The sequence below is a fragment of the Cebus imitator genome, unplaced genomic scaffold (assembly GCF_001604975.1).
Source record: "Cebus imitator isolate Cc_AM_T3 unplaced genomic scaffold, Cebus_imitator-1.0 Scaffold78, whole genome shotgun sequence".
NCBI lineage: Eukaryota > Metazoa > Chordata > Mammalia > Primates > Cebidae > Cebus > Cebus imitator.
In genome coordinates this window covers 1,811,662-1,828,908 of record NW_016107393.1, presented here as the reverse complement: position 1 = coordinate 1,828,908, position 17,247 = coordinate 1,811,662, and the positions used below count along the sequence as shown (strand labels likewise).

The 17,247-nt window shown below is 37.6% G+C and overlaps 1 protein-coding gene across 17 annotated transcripts in view; it reads right to left on the bottom strand.

Moving 5' to 3' along the window:
• Window positions 1–17,247, bottom strand: part of OSBPL6 (oxysterol binding protein like 6) — a 207,281-nt gene that overhangs the window by 40,823 nt on the left and 149,211 nt on the right. For 11 of the 17 annotated variants that reach the window (XM_017532670.2, XM_017532668.2, XM_017532669.2 and 8 more), the window contains 4 exons: window positions 13,460–13,563; window positions 12,804–12,896; window positions 7,533–7,607; window positions 2,006–2,171 (listed from right to left, as the gene is read on the bottom strand). In XM_017532670.2, the coding sequence (XP_017388159.1) occupies window positions 2,006–2,171; window positions 7,533–7,607; window positions 12,804–12,896; window positions 13,460–13,563 (438 nt within the window). The remainder of the gene's footprint in view (window positions 1–2,005; window positions 2,172–7,532; window positions 7,608–12,803; window positions 12,897–13,459; window positions 13,564–17,247) is intronic. The other 6 variants (XM_037740031.1, XM_037740033.1, XM_037740038.1 and 3 more) reach the window with 3 other exon arrangements.

Sequence of the window (17,247 nt, the reverse complement as noted above, 5' to 3'; positions counted from 1 at the left end):
TAACAGTTTCTTGGTGGTGTCTTTGGGATTTTCTACACATAGGATCATGTCATCTGCAAATAGAGATCATTTTACTTCTTCCTTTCTGGTTTGGATAACTTTTATTTCTTTTTGTTGTCTAATTGCTCTTGATAGTACTTCCAGTACCATGTTGAACAGAAGTAGGAGAAGGACCACCTTGTCTTGTACCAGATCTTAGAGGAAAACCTTTCCATTTTTCCCCACTAAGTGATGTTAGCTGTGGGTTTTTCACAAATGGCCTTATGTTGAGAAACTTTCCTTCTATATCTAAACCATTAAGAGTTTTTTTTTTTTAAATCAAGAAATGGTATTGAATTTAGACAAATGGTTTTTCTGCAAATGATATGATTATGTGGTTTTTGTCTTTCAGTCGGGTAATGTGATGCATCATTCAACAGAAGCTTTAAAACTCTGTCGATACTTGAATTTCCTGGAAGCTTCAGGATTGCAACCAAATACACAAAGTTTTCCTGTGGCTGCCTTCCAAAGTAGCATCCCCCCTTAGCAGCTGTGCCATACGCATACTCAACTCACACTCTACCTTTTGTACCTTTTGTGGTCACACTCTACCTTTTGTACCCTTTTCCCCACAATAGAAGTTACCAGCTATAAATCTATGCTGTTACATAAACAAATTAATAGTGCTCTAGTCTACTATCATAATTAACATCCTGCTAAGAAATGCAATGGACATACACCAGGAGTAAAATGGCAGGTAAGAGAGCGTTGGCCTTGCAGAAGAATCTCAACTGAGAAATCGAAGGGGTTTAGCTTAATTGTTTTTAGAGTTGTGGAATTAATGAAATCTGATAGCGCATTTTCACTGATGGTTTGAGATTGCAAATTTTGGCTGATTCCAGAGAGCTCCTCAGTGTGCCGCCTTCTTTTCCACCAGACTCTTGAGTCTCAGGGGAGCACCTGAGATGTTCCATTTAACGTATTTGTGTCTAAAAGCAACACAACGCTTGTGTCTTTCTAGAATATTTCAAAAGACAATGCCTGAGAAGACACTATCTAAGAAGATACTATCTTAAGAAAGAATTTGAGTGGCTGAAAGTCCAATACTATGGCAGTAAAGGCAGCCTTGACTCCTCGACTCTTCTTGTTAAACACTGACCGGAGTGCTCAGTCCATCTACTCTCCACTATCCCGCTTATTTACCATACCCTACTGTCTATGGCTGATGATAACAATTTAATTCACACAAGAAGCCTCATTGAAAATTTAACATAAAGAAGAGACTCAAATATGGGATCAATTTTCCCCCAAATCTGAGCTGGCATATGGTGCTTTGACCAACGGAATACCGTGGAAGTAGAGCGCTGTACCACTGCCAGAGCTGGCCTTGAAGAGGACAAGCAGCTTCCACTGCCAGGCTTTTGGAGCCCTAAACCGCCATGGAGAGGAGGGGGGCACAGTTGTTGCAGCCTTCCAGCCATCCTGCCAACATGCTAGGCACAGGAGGGAAGCCACTTTTGGTCTTTCAGCCCAGCTCAGTCTGTGGCCAAATCCTAGTGACTGGGCGTAACCAAGGACATGGCACAGAGGCTTCGCTGCTTAGCTGAGCCCTGCCTGAATTCCCGATCAACAAATTGTAAAGTCCAATAAATGAGTGTTGTTTAATATAAAAAGAAATATTCAAACAGATTCTAAAGAGAACCAATAAATATGTATTAAATGATAACTAAGGGACATTCAAAAAAATATTGAGTAGCACTATCTTGCCGGATTGCGTACGATAACTTTTTTATCCCTCACCCCCACGGCACTTTTTTTCTTTAGTCAAAACTGTAAATCTGTGACGTATGATCTTCTAACAGGCAAGCATCATGTCCTATTGTATTTTTGTATATAGAATTTCAACAACTGTATCAAACCATTCAATCTTTCTACCATTACCACAAAGACAAAGATAAAAGAACAAAGGATCATCTTTCATCAAAGAAGAGAGCTTCTTTAAAGGGCACATTATTTTTGTTGTTACCTTTCTGTGCGATTAGACAAAATTCTTCCTGCAGCTTCGTATAATCTGTTGAACTCTCCAGAGGGTCAGTGAGGTGGCTAGGGGGAGTCTGAAAATCAATATCTGCACAAAGGTTGGGGTTGGAGGAATGCAAGCGAACTGGTGACATGGTAGCACTGAAAGGAACCTGAAAGGGGAAGATACAAATTATTAAAGAGCAACAGTGTACTGTTCCACATTCTCCTACACAAAAAAGACCTCTCCCATTCTCCAAAACAATTGATTCCTCTCTGATGACATACATGGAGACACTCAGTACTCATTTATTTTGCAGGCGGTTGGAGTGGGAAGAGGGAGTCTCATTTCCCATTGTTGATTCAGAACTGCCACAGACTCACGGGTTTTTCACTGTTACAGAGAGAGACAACTATATAGAATGACAGGAAGAAAAGACATAATCTCAGGCAAGCTTAAACTCTGAACTCATACTTGCACCTCAAAAATAACTGGCAGAAAAACAGCAGTCTGAACTGTGATGTAGCTGACCTTCTCTTATGGTCTGGACTATCTGAGCCTAGAGCAGGATCTTACTAAACCTGTAAAAATTCAAAGATGCATATACTGGAAGATTCATGTAGCCATTAAATAAAACACAAATCAGCCTTAATAGTAAATACAGTAATGGCTTAAAGAGGTTCACACTTATTTTAGAAATTGACTTATTAAAATTTATATTAGTAAATGAAATATATATAAATCACTGTGGTTTACCTTTGTATGTAACTTATATGCAACTCTATTACATATATGTACCTGGCTCATGAACTGGCCAATAGTGAGAAGCAGTAAGTAGAAAAAGTCATATTACTATAGATTTTTCCACATGGCTAGAGGTACTTCCTTGCCCAGGCTGGATATGGACTAGGCTCCTGATGGGTAGCGGCAAAGCACCTTTTCCTCCCCTTTAAGAAGGCTTTACCTGAACATTACGAATGTCAGCCAAACATTCCTGGAAAAGGAAAATACCAATTCCTCTTGCAAATCAGATCACCAACTTCTCCCTAATTCTTACTGCACAGATGTGCATTCAATTGTCTTCAAGAACCAGACGTTTACACTCCACTACAGGTTGAAATTTTGTGTAACTGAAAGGATAATCCACACCCGCTAGCTAACAGGGAATGTGCTGTGGGAGGAAGGAACCATCATCCTCTGATGGATATGTACGTCAGGACTTCTTCTTTTTAATTTTTTTTTTTTTTTTTTTTTTTTTTTTTTTTTTTTTGCTTTGAACTTCCTAACATATTTGGTGAGAGAAAGAGGGAAGAAGAGGGCACTTTCCCTCTGAGGATTTAGAGGAGGTTTGGAAGAGACAGAAAGAACCAAAATATCTGGCCTGAGTGGCAGGTTGAGGGCAGTTGAGACAGCATCCTTCTGATACAGCATTGTCCTGACAGGGAGTTATTTCTCTTAAAAGATATCCAAGACTTACTGGGGAAAGAAGTGAGCATGAAGCTTCCCCCCAAAATTCAGCTAAACTAAGCATGTTAATATATGTAATTTAAAGCATTTGGTATCTGGAGTTATCAAAGAAACTCTACCACATCTTTTTTGGGAAACCTGGCTACACTGGGCTGGGAGATGTCAACAGCTTATCAATATATCAGGCTCAAAAATTCTGGCTATTTTAGATTTGAGACCCAGAAGTGGCCAATAAGCCATTGAGAAAATGGAGTACCACGGTTCAATACCTTGCTGGAATCCTGTCCAGTTAACTTTATAATAATGAGGATTGAGGACCGTTTAGGATACCTATAAAGGAATGGTATTTATGTGGCAGAATGTCACAAGATAGACAAAGGAAATTCTTTTTTTTTTTTTCAGATGGAGTCTCACTCTGTTGCCTAGGCTGGAGTGCAGTGGTGTGATCTCGGCTCACTGCAACCTCCACTTCCTGGATTCAAGTGATTCTCCTGTGTCAGCCTCCTGAGTAGCTGGAGTTGCAGACATGTGCCCCAACACCTGGCTAATTTTTGTATTTTTAGTAGAGATGGGGTTTCACCATGTTGGCAAGGCTGGTCTCAAACTCCTGACCTTGTGATCTGCCCACCTCGGCCTCCCAAAATGCTGGGATTACAGGCATGAGCCAACATACCTGGCGAGAAAATAAATTCTTTGTTATTCTTTTTCTTTTTTAATACTTTAAGTTCTGGGGTACATGTGCAGGTCGTGCAGGATTGTTACATAGGTATACACATGCCATGGTGGTTTGCTGCATCCATCCCCCTATCACCTATATTAGATATTTCTTCAAATGTTATCCCTCCCCAATCCTCCCACCCCCTGCTATCCTAAATTCTTACCCTAATTGTGGTGATGCTAAATCTACAAAGAGCAGTCAGCCTGCTGAGGGAAACAGAATCCATGGAGAAGTTGCTGGAGATTAGGATGTCATGGGAAGAGACTGTGAGTGAAAAAAAATAGGTAGATTTGGGAGTTTTGGGAATTTAATGACCCAGTTTCTGATATGAGGAACTAGAACAGCATTAAGAAAAATAAGTGTGGGTGTTTGGTAATGATGTTGAGGATCATGGAAAAGGATATTATCTGCATTCAGGTGCTCTCAACATTCCAAGGACTTACATGGTGTGGAAGAGGAGTCTCTTCCTTGAGCGGGTAAGGAGTGGGGTCGTGAGAGTGGGCGGGGAGCTTGTATGCAAGGCCATTACGCAGTGAAAACCCAGACAGCCCAGGAAGGACCCAGACTTGTCCCTGAGATAAATTATTATCTCTCTACTAAATGTTGGAGTCAGATGCTGAGAAGAAAAACATAAGTTACAAATTTATATTTTGAACATAATGGAAACTTAAATTGGCTATTAAAACAGTAAAAGTGGTTTTGTATATTACCCATAGGGAAAGAGAGAGACTTGAATGTCCCATTCAAATTGCAATCAGATGGCTCCCTAGGAAATTGAGAACTAATTTTCATATACTTCTGACTGAAAATGTTTATATATTGGTATCTTTTTTTGTCAAAAAGAGGTATATGGAATGGATCATTTTAATTGAGGACTTCATGAAATGAAATTGAGAATACAAATTGGGATCCATTAATCTAACCCTAATTGAATATCTGTTCAGCCTGGGGACTTATTTACTCAGCTTTTTATTCATCAATTTGGATATTATAAGATTTAAAAATCTAAGTGGTAACTGGTTTCTCCGTCAGTGATGGTTGGAATGGGAGATGCCTACAGCTCTCCATGTTTATATCTGAGAACCCTCAACACTGAATTTGGCCTTTCTACCCTGCGCAGGAAAGAAATTGAAGGCTTTATTGAAGTCCTGTGACAGGAAGGAAGCCTGATCCTAGAATATTCTGGTAGTAAGAACTGAAGGTTGGAATGGGGGACATTAGGAGATGCTCTTAACACCTGTCCATGAAAAGTCAAAAACAAAATGAGTTGGACAATGGAGTTGCTGGCAGTGAAATTTGGCAATGGTAGACATGAAAGTATACACAGCAGGTCTAAGATAGATACTATGCTAATAGGACTCATTGAGCCAGTAGGAAACGTCTCCTGCTGTTGCTATTCTGCACTATATGTACAGGGATTCTTTGGGGGTAGTGACTGCATTGGGATCCTCAGTGTTCTTCCATGGGGAAGAGCCAGTATTTCTCTTTTTCCAGTCTCCCATTCTGTTGGGTCTGGCTGCTGTTGTGAGTTGGCTATTCTGAGTGGCAGTATTAAGAGTCATCAAGAATAAATTTCTGAAACATCTGCTAGATGTTGCTGTGTTCTGGTATGGAGACAAGGCTATAGATCCTGGAGAAGCCAGTCTCCCTAGCTATTCCTGAATACATTATTAAATGTTGCCAGTAGCTTTTCTTACTGCATGCCACTAAGTTTTTCTCATAACCTCTATAGTCACAGCTACCCTGGGAGGTGGGTATTAATGATTTCTTCTTTTAAAAGCTTTTTCTATTCTACTCCTACTGTTAAAAATATAAACCGATTCTATTCAAACAGATACTAATCTCAGTTTCACTGCATGTATCTGCAATTTAAAAAATGAACACAAAAGAGACAGAATCACTTCTTTGCATGCCATCTTAGATGCATATTGCTTAAGGAAACAGTGTTTTCATAAAATGATGGACTGTTCCTTTCCATACTGAGGTGTTGTTCTCTAATAACAATGTGGATTTCTTATTTTTATAAATGGAAAATTACCTTTAATAATATTTAACTGATTATACATGAATCTATTGTCAGAATCTGTTACCACATCAGTGTCACGGGCTTTATTCATCTGCATTTGAATACATGCAAAAGATATACACGGACCATGAAAGCTATTTCAATAATTTGTTTGTTCAAATATTTACAAAACTGTGAGCTTAAGAGTCAGTTCCCTAATAAATTCCAAGTCACTGGTTCATTTCATAATCAAAAGCAATTTTGTTTCTCAGTCTAGCTAAAAACCCAGATATAAGGCAAGAGCCAATTACTAATCATAAAGTAGAAAGCCACCAATCCTCACACCAGCATCCATTCTCCTGCAATGCAGCCAAAACTTTTTCATATATTTGCAGCAATTCTAGTCTTAAAATACATTCCACCCTTAATGACAGCAAGACTATTGTTAATTAAGGAAATATTATCTAATAGCCAAAAAACTAACATCTATGAGTGCTATGAACTCAATAATATAGATTTTAAGAAGTTCAGAGGATCTCATGATTAAACAAATATGATAACTGACTTTTATCCAGCAAGGAGTTCTTGTGTTTTGATACTCTATTTTATATTCTGTATGGACAAGTCTTTCACTATCCACTTGCCTTATCTACCTCAATATGTTCTCTACTCTCCTTATATCCATTCTATTTTCTCTTAGAAAAAAAAAACAAACCTCTAGATATGGGTTAAATACCATTAAACTGTCTTTTTCTGGTCACTTCCACACTATAGTTTCTAATTTTCACATTAATATTCTTTTCAGAAAACAATTTTCCCTTGCTAAGTTTAACTTGGGTAGCCATTTAGAGATGACAGCAAAATTCACCTTTTCTTACCCTCTCATTTCTTTATTCTCACATCCTTTTCAAATAGTCACACTGCTACAAAAAAAAGCACAATTTTTGTCTGTAGTAACATGACTTTTCTTAGGAAAAGAGAAATCAGTTAGCAAAAGTTCCAACATCAGTATGGTAAAAAATCAAAAAACAAAAAACTAGTATCATTTAAGGAAAGCTCACATCATGGGGCACTGTACTCAATTCTGTAAATTTGACTTAAATTATGTCTTCATGGATAGTAAAAGAACTAGATTACATAATAGTTCTCCATTGTAAAAAGGAATACCCGTGTTCGACTCCTGCCATGCAAAGACAGCCAGAGAACATGCGAAAGCTATGTTCCCATGAATGGGCTACAGGTGACGCCATCATACACCAGTGGCACCATCAGAACAGGGGGTCACCCTTGTACACAGGTTCTCATTCTTATTAAACTTCCACTTGAGATTGAAATCCACTCACTGTTGTAGCCACCGCTGCCGCTAGCCTCTGCCGGCGCCGAGTTGTGCTGAACTGGCCTTTCGCAGGTGGCCCTTCCTGACAGTGAATGGGAGAAGAGAAGGGGGGAGAAAATAAAGGAGAGGGGAGGAAAGGATGGAAGATGGGAGGATGAAAAATAATCAGACAAGGAGAGGGAGAGTTTTTAACTGAAGTCGACTTTTCTTAAATCAGCATCGAAAAGAGGTCACAGGGGCATTCATACTATGAGAAATGTTCATCATTCTCATTGCAGATTATCCAAACACCTGAATTCTATTTGCTGACCACACCCCCAAAGATGGAATTATAAACTGGTGGACAGCCTGTGATTTTAAGGTCAAATAAATACACACACAGTTTTATTCAAATGATATTATGTTATACGAAGTCAAAAGGTATTCATATAAATGGTAGCAAGGAAAAAGTAAGTTCAGGAAAAACTGATTAAATAATGTGAGAAAGCTAAAATGAACAGGCTGTAATGAGAGCCTCCTAATGGCCAGATACAATTTTTTTTTTTTTTTAATTTCTTACTGGAAGAAAAAAAATAAGGGGAAGCATATGAGGGTTCTTCAACTTTCTACTTAATCTCCTATTATACAGCTCACTATCTGGGACTCCACATCAGCAATCACGTTGGGATTTTCAAGTCAAAGAATTTTCCAAGGAAGACGCCAGACCCCATAAGATCAGAAAAGAAAACTTAAGTTCCTCAGTGGGTGAGCACAATGCCTGTAAAAATCAACAATGAAAACCTGAAAGCATAGTTTTCTTTTCTTTTCCTTTTTCTTTCTTTTTTTTTTTTTTTTTTTTTTTTTTTTCACGGAGTCTCACTCTGTCACCCAGGGTAGAGTGCAAGCTTGCATGATCTCAGCTCACTGCAACCTCTGCCTCCCGGGTTCAAATGATTCTACTGCCTCAGCCTCCTGAGTAGCTAGGATTACAGGTGCCCACCACCATGCCTGGCTAATTTTTGTATTTTTAGTAGAGACAGGTTTTCACCATGTTACTCAGGTTGTCTTCATCTCTTGACCTCGTGATCCTCCCGCCTTGGTTTCTCAAAGTGCTAGGATTACAGGCATGAGGCACCATGCCCAGGATAGTTTCCATTTAGTAATCTGCACCTATGCATAAACCAGAAGAATCCTACCACTTTCTTTCATTTCATTTTCTTCCTCTTGGTGGATGGGATTAAGGGATCATGATATTTCCTTTTAATCATTCAACTTTGCCTTCATCTGACAGACCCTGATTCCTCAAGGTTGTGAGCAATAATTTTTTTTTTTCTTTCTTTTTTGAGATAAGGTCTCACTCTGTTGCCCAAGCTGGAGTACTGTGGCATGATCATGCTCACTGCAGCCTTGAACTCCTGGCCTCAAGTGACCTTCCCTCCTTGGCTTTCCAAAGTGCTGGGATTACAAGCATGAGCCACCTTGCCTGGCCATGAGCAATAATTTTATTTCCAAATAATTAAGATATACTTTCTTAGAATCTCCTAACAGCCCAAATTGAAGAAACAGTAGGTCTGCTTTAGTCTTTTTGGGATGGCAGAAAAATATTTTAAATTTTTCCATCTCTAAATCTTTAAAAAATTTCCAAAAGTACAATCTTATTTGTTTTCCATCTTTACAAATCTTCTGCTTACATATACGTATATGTTTGTCATAAACACACATACATACATAATCTGTTTTCCACAGAAAAATTTACTAGACAAAATCCTTTCTACTTAAGGTAGTAAAAGGAGGAAGAAGTTATTTTTGCCTTTCAGTGTAATTTGAGCATCTGTGAGATGCAGGACAGCTACACATGAGCAACATCAGATCATCTGTCTGCTACTATACACTTTCTACTATTCCTCATTCCCTTCAATGTCCAGGGATCTAGTATTTAATTCATATTATCAGCAACACAGGAGATCTAACAGCTCTTTCTTTTAAAATCATTTCCTTCTTGCCTTCCTCTTACTTCATTTAAAACACAGCCAAACTGTTACTGCATAATGGTACTGAGATTTTTATTCAAACCAGAAAGTTTAAGTTTATGAGGCAAGAAGAATCCTTTTTTTAAAAGGTAATCTCCACAGAACCTTCTAGGACAAATGTTGACTTCATGAGTTACATTATACGGAATTCTGAGGCCAACTCCCCAGTAGCTTCCAGTAGAAACATGGCCATACTGGTCTAGAACTTAGCCTTTTCATTTAAATCAATAGCACAATCTAACTGACACAAGAATAAATAATCAAACACCCAGTATAACATGTTTTTCATTTTTACTTTCTTGTGGTCAATTTTTTAAAATGATTTCTTTTATAATTTTTTCAAAATGACAACTACTATAGAATACGGAATACAGTGATCAGTGACACAACGTCAACAACAACAGCAGCAACAATCACCAAAACCACCACCACTGGATGGTCTGGGCACCATCACAATGGCTATTGCACTTAGTTACAAAGAGGAGAGGGGACAGAAAATGAAGTCTCACCACTTGAGACCCTCTCACATTGGCTGCAACGTGGCTGCATCATCAGCGAAAGTGGTTTGAGTGGTGAGATGAGCCACGACTCAAAACAAATAGCTGGCATCATTAGAATTCTCATGATCGAAACATTGAAAACAGAAGGGGAAAAAGCTGGGTATGAGGTAGGAGAAAGTGGTGGGTATCTTTAATTCACTAGAGTAAAATTAAATGCTATGCCTCCCTCTAGGCAACATACTGATGAGTAAAGATTTTCATGTTGTCATAGTCATCCTAGATAAACTTAGGATTCCTCAGCCAAGTGTGAATTTTGAAGGATCTTGGAGGAACTTCCCAGTAATAGAAAATGAGTATCCGGAGGCTCCTGTTGGTTTGGGAAAGCAGAAAGGGTCCAGGGATAGGATCAAATTCTGTAGCATTCTCCTTAAGATACCTTTTGTTTAGCCCTGGTGGAATTGGAGTTTTTTTGGGGGAATGATTAACAGCTTACTGCCATCCCTAAGTCTATTTGCTTCTTCTCGGAATTGGAACTAAATCTCCCACTTCAAAAAGGCAAAGTTGTCTTTGAGTGTGTTTGAGGGGAGAGATGATTTCAATTTCCCTCAAAAACAACTAAACTGGAATTACAAAGGCCATTTTATTGCTCTTTAGCAAAATGTCATAAATAAAAATTTAAAAACAAACGAACCACCCAAAGATGTGGCGGGAGTATGAATGAATATTTTCTAGCTTTTTGGACATTTTCTTCTGATGACTCAAAAAAATCTTCGTAACTTCTCTGCATATTTAAAACCACAGCCTGAGGCTAGGTGGTATAGCCCCAGTTGCATTCTGTGTCTTTGGGGAAAAAACTGAGTGATCTGGGGATTCTAGTGGTGCTAGATGCAGCAAGGTGGCTGGGACATTGCACTACAAATCACTGAGAACCTACCTGTCCAAGACAACAGCTGTGAACGAGAATGTGGTCAACAGCATACGCTATAGACACAAGGTTAAAACGATATCTATTCACAAATATATCTGTTCTTGTGACGTAGGCCTTCTTCAATTGTTTTAGAGGAATTATTCTTTTTTTTTTTTTTCTTTTGAGATGGAGTTTCGCTCTTGTTGTCCAAGCTGGAGTGCAGTGGCGCAATCTGGGCTCACTGCAACCTCCGCCTCCCGGGTTCAAGCGATTCTCCTACCTCAGCCTCCTAAGTAGCTGGGATTACAGGGGACTGCCACCACGCCCGGCTAATTTTTGTACTTTTAGTAGAGACAGGGTTTGTCAGGCTGGTCTTGAACTCCTGATCTCAGGTGATCTGTCTGCTTTGACTTCCCAAAGTGCTAGGATTACAGGCGTGAGCCACCATATCCGGCCAAATGATTCTTTTACTTATAAAAATAATTATTTTTCTTGGCTTTGATTCACAGACACCATGCTTAAAACAAACAAACAAACAAACAAACCTAGACACTGACAAGTTCAAAACAAGTAAGACTGTCAAAAGCAATTTTAAGTAACATTCTTGTAAAATCACTTGGCACATCTGTCCCTACAGTATTAATTTTATGAACAGAAGGGAAAACACACAGAAACGTACTGAACAAAGGAACACAAAAATTTGTGTTCATTGAATGTGGACATTCTAAATAAAAAAGCATGGGTATTCGTGCTTATGAAAATTTATTTTCAAATACATCAGATTAGCAAGCAAAGCAACAGTTGGTTATTTACACAATCAGAATCATAATACAAAGAATGTTATTAATAACATCAAAATTAGAGAAGAATTGTTTTGTTAATTATTCAGAAGGGACTGAAGAATTTTGAAAAGTAGTTCTTTCTACCTTTGTATTAGAATATAAATTTATTTGTAGTATGATTTTAAAAGGCCAAATCATAAAGTCTAATCTTGACTGTGCAGGATAAGGGCCATCTATAATATGCAGCTAGGATGAACATAATGGAGATTCTAGTTTAAAGATCTGAAAGTAATATGGTTTATGGCATAATTTACCATATTTTGAATCACTGAAATGCAATAATATAAAAATATCTTACTTTAAAAACTTTACTTATTTCAAATGTGTATTTTATTTCAAATAAATTCAAGTACATTTATTATAAGCTATTAAGAACTTAGTTCAGGCTTTAAAGTTATTGCTGAAAGCCAAATAATATCTATTTTTGTAGGATCATAAACTTTTAGAGTTGAAAGAGAATTCAGAGCTTATTAAATAAATTATATCACTTTACCCAGGAGCTAATGGAAGCTTAGGAAATTTAATAAAAAAGTACAAAATTATACTGCCAGAAAACCACAGTGATTAGAATAGAATCCGAGTTTGTTGGTTTCTCATCTATTGAACCACCTACCCTTTTTCTTGATAGAAAAAATTTGGACAAAGCGGACACATAAAGAACTCTTTTAAAATCTAGTATTTTTAAATGAATGTTCATTATAACCCACTAGATTTTTAGTTTAGATTTTAAGGTAACTTTTTGTTAAAATATATTTTAATGGTTCAAAGGCTATAATTGAGAATAAAAATTTTGAACCCATATTGTATAATTTTAACCTTTCTTTTAAATCTTTCTCACTTATCCCAGAATAATAAAAATATAGAGATTTCCCACTATTTTAGGTAATGTAACAGTTTGAAAAGTGCTGGCTTTAAAGCAGTTCAGCTGTTCTTTCAATCTAACTCCCATAAACTGATATATAAAGATGAGTACTTTAAAAGTATATAAAAATATGAATGAAAGAAAAGTAAAATCTGTACCTGCAGTTGTATTTTTGTATCTTTGCTGACACTTTTTGTTCTCCATCGTCTTGTGACCCGCTTGTCTTTCTTTGAAATATCTACACAGTTAGCCTACATTACACAAACAGTTAAAAGCAAGAAAGTATTATTAAGTTCACACAGATGATACAGGTATAGACAAGAGCACAGTAAGTTAGTAATAGATCATTGTTAGAGCCTAGAAGCAAACCAGCCAGGAGAGAAAGGCATATCAGACGCACAGTGGGCATTAAAAGCAGAGATAAGAACTTAATTATAAAATATATTTTTCTGATACACAAAATGAATACAGGATTAGAAATCTCTAGCTTTGTTTTCCATATGAAAAGACAGTAATAATTCTGAGAGTATCTTCAAAGCTACCATTTCTAATGAAACACAAACACGGAAGAATAATTCAGATACTGAATGTATTTCTTCCAGTTAGTGTGTATTTAAATGTAAAGCATTTTAAAATAATGATCTTAACACATTGACACTGAGATTCAAAAACATTAAAAACTCCAGAATACAAATGAATGTCTGTATTGAAGTTATTTATCTTTAAATAATATCTTACGTATTCATAGAATATCCCAATAAACATTATAAATTAATATCCTAAGTCTTTTTACCAGCAGCGGGAATACGTTTACCTGCATGTCAGTAAAGTTAGGTGCTGACTGAGTTCTCTGAAGTATTTCCAAATTTTGCAGGAGTTTGCTAAGTTCCACAAGGTTTGACTGGCAATGTGCAAGATCTAATAAGAAATCAGAAATAAAAATTTGTTAGAATTGGGTAGGGGGCAGTGGTGATGGTAACAAATGAGTCAATGCAAATTATGGCAAGTGTGAGTAGGCAGGTCCAGGTTTATATGATGAAGATACTGGCAGGTGAAACAAAACAGACCCTTCTCTGGTGTAGAACCAAAAACCATTGATTATATTTCAAAGCACACGCTTACAAATTAACAGCTATTAGTGTAGAAACCATGAAACTCTCAGTCACATTGTATGTGATCCCTTTTCTGCTCTGATAGCCTTTGCCACATGGGAAGCAAACTCAGGTGAACTTCAGCAGGCCTGTGGTTTCACTGTTAGGAGCCTGTCTACCTGCTCCTCTAAAATGCATTAGAAGGTGGTACCTGGAATTTGGGTAGAGTTAAAATCAAGTTCAGAAAAATAGGATGGAATACAAAATCAGTTAAACATATTTTCTATAATTTAGCTCACTAGCAATGTTGAACTGAATGATTTAAAAATTTCTTAGAGACATTATTTTAACCTAATCAGATTTTCAAAGTGCATTTGCTGGTCCAGCAACATCATCATCACCTGGACATCAACTCATTCTGTCTGAATTAATATTTAGAAAGCAGAAATGACTTTTAGTTTTCTTTTAAATTTTTTTGGTGCATGTAGAACAAGAGAATATTTAAAGATGTGTATAATAAAATATCACTCTTTAAAAAAACTGATCTTTAATATGTGAAATTAAACATAATCAAGAATAATAGGCTGGGCCAGTAGCTCACGCCTGGAATCCCAGCACTTTGGGAGGCTGAGGCAAGTGGATCATTTGAAGTCAGGAGTTCAAGACCAGCCTGGCCAACATGGTGAAACCCTGCCTCTACAAAAATGCAAAGATTAGCCAGGCATGATGTGGGTGCCTGTAATCCCGGCTACTTGGGAGGCAGAAGCAGAAGAATCACTTAAACCCAGGAGGGAGAGGTTGTAGTGAGCCGAGATAGCTCCACTGCACTCCAGTCTGGGCAAGAGAGCGAGACACCATCTCAAAATAAACAAATAAACAAATAAATAAATAAATAAATGAATAAATAAAGGGATATTGAGTCATTTTTCTTATTTTTATGGCCAATTGCTAACAAATTTATTTTGAGCTTTCTATCTAGGAAGTATTACATTCATACTCCTTAATAATTGTGATTCTTCTAAAAAAATGGTGCTATGTAAGCACAGAAATCTGGAATTGGGGCTGAAAACTATCAAAATTATATCCATGCTTTTTCTAATAGAATGAAAACAGAACTTTGTAAATAATTCAATTTAAGGCCAAGGAGTCAAAACTAAGTGTAAGGAGACATCAATTTAGAGTTTTCAGTTGCAGTTTCCTTACCTGTCAAACGGTGATAGCAATATTTAGCTCTCCTACCTACTTACTGAGTTGGTAGATGAGAAGGTTCTATGAAAGCCAGAAATGGTCTCTAAGGAATACTGATTGTGCTGTGTCTCATCACCCTGCTAGAGCCTTCACCTGGACCATGCTACATCATTCTTTGTCACTTCTGTTATTTACAATAAGTAAGAGATGAAATCTTTGACAAGATTTCACTTTTGGCCTAAGTGTCTATATAGGATTACAAAAATTTTCCAAAGACAATAAAAATATTCTTCAAAAAAAAATCCGTAGAATTTCATTAAATTAAGATTAAAATCTCATTGTAGAATCTGAGAAAACGAAAAATTATGCCAAGAGCGGACTGCCTAGATTTTAAAATAATAGTGAAAAACTTAAATATCTGACAGGTAACTTATTTTTCCATCATGCCCTGTCTTGCTCCAAAAAGAAACATACCATCTTCCTGTGAAAGAGTTAAATAAATCAGGGTATATACAAAGTTATCCATCAGTGCCTGCCGACTGGGAGGACGCTGTGTACCTAGTATAGTTCTAAGCATAAGAAATACAGTAATCAATTAAGACTCATAGAATTTACATTCTGTTAAGGAAAAAAAAAGAACCCAATAAACAATCTGTATGTTGTCAAACCACTATGCAGCCATCTTTCATGATGGCATATACTGGCATATAAAAATGGCCTGTATGATACTAATTTAATATTTTATCTCTATGGAAAAAAACGCATTCTAAGAACCAAGCAATTCCCGTATATACTTGAGAAGATTTGGACTGAGATAATGTGAGTATCTATAAATAGCCAGCTACTTTAAGTATTAGTATTTAAACTAAGCTACACTGCAGGTTCGATAAGCTGTTACATCTTTTGAAAGGCAATCAATAAAATATTCAACCAATGAAATAATCAAGAAATATTACTTTGGAAATGCAACCAATTTCAATATTGGGGCTCTACTGTCAAATGATTAGTATAGACAAAAAAAAGTACATACGAGTTTCAGAAAAGAGATACTGTGGTTTGAGGTCATCAACAGACTTAAAAGAGAAAGCACCACTTCCTCCACCAGCACCACCATCATCACCACCACCACCATCACCACCACCATCGCCATCTCATCACCACCACCACTGCCACCAGCCCACCAGCATCATTACCAGTACCATCATCATCACGACCACCACAACCACTAACATCATCAAAATAGACTTCAGTTGAAGTTACAAGCATGCCTGGCATCTCCAAAGCACAGAAAAGAGTTAGTAAAATCAGGTTAGCCTGGCTAAGCCCTCCACCTCTGCTGCATACTTGCTGTGTAACATGGACAAGTTACTTGACCTCTCTGAGCTGTGGTTTCCCTATCTGTGAAATTATAGGGTACATAATGCCTGTTTGGTACATTGTAAAGATTTACACAAAACCACACATATAAGGTCTTGTCTTGGCTCACAATGAGCAGTCAATAAACTGTAGTTACTATTATTGAAGCAGAAAGGGTAAGACTGAATCTTGATCATCTCTACAACCAAGGTTGGCCAGAGGGAATCCCAGTGAGGGAGAGGAGAAAAAGGAAAACTTCATGGGGCTCAAGGAAGGAGGCTGATAAAAGGTGCAGGGCAGGTTAGAGAATGAGGCCTGAGAACAGAGCAGAAATCAGTTGGCTTTCTGCTATCAAGAATGCTTTTTCATAAAATAAAAAGGAAAAAAGTCCAATTATGAGAGAGGAGCTGGAATCAGTGGGCAGAGAGCAACAACTAGTGAAGCAAGAAGGTCTGTAGTTATCCCCAAGAGAGGAGCTGATTATTGCACTAAATCCTGACAGAAAACAGAAAGGCAGGAGGTAGAGTAGTCAGGATGGGAAGGAGGAAAAGGATCACCCCCAACCCCAGAGGGAGGGTACAAGGGATGGGCCACAGAGGCATTTTGAAACAGGCAGGAAGACAAGCACAACCCCCCAGCAGCCTGAGGCTTCTTGGTATAAAAGCCAATGTCTAAACCTTTGGATCAAAAAAGTGGATATCATATTATTACATGGACTTATCTTTTCTGTAATGTAAGCGGCCAGCTGAAATGCCACAATACGTGTAAGAAGTTGGAGGAAGTGTCTAAGAAGTGAGTTTCAAGGCTGCAGAAGTTAGAGAGGCTACAGTGTCTACAATCACTGCTGAGGGGAAGAGTTTAAGAAAACGAGGCTTGGCTTTTTTGTCCAACCTGAAGTTAATATACTCAAAGTCTGAGTGTTTTTAAAATACATCCAAGTAAAACTGTTTTAATGGAATGTCAGTTG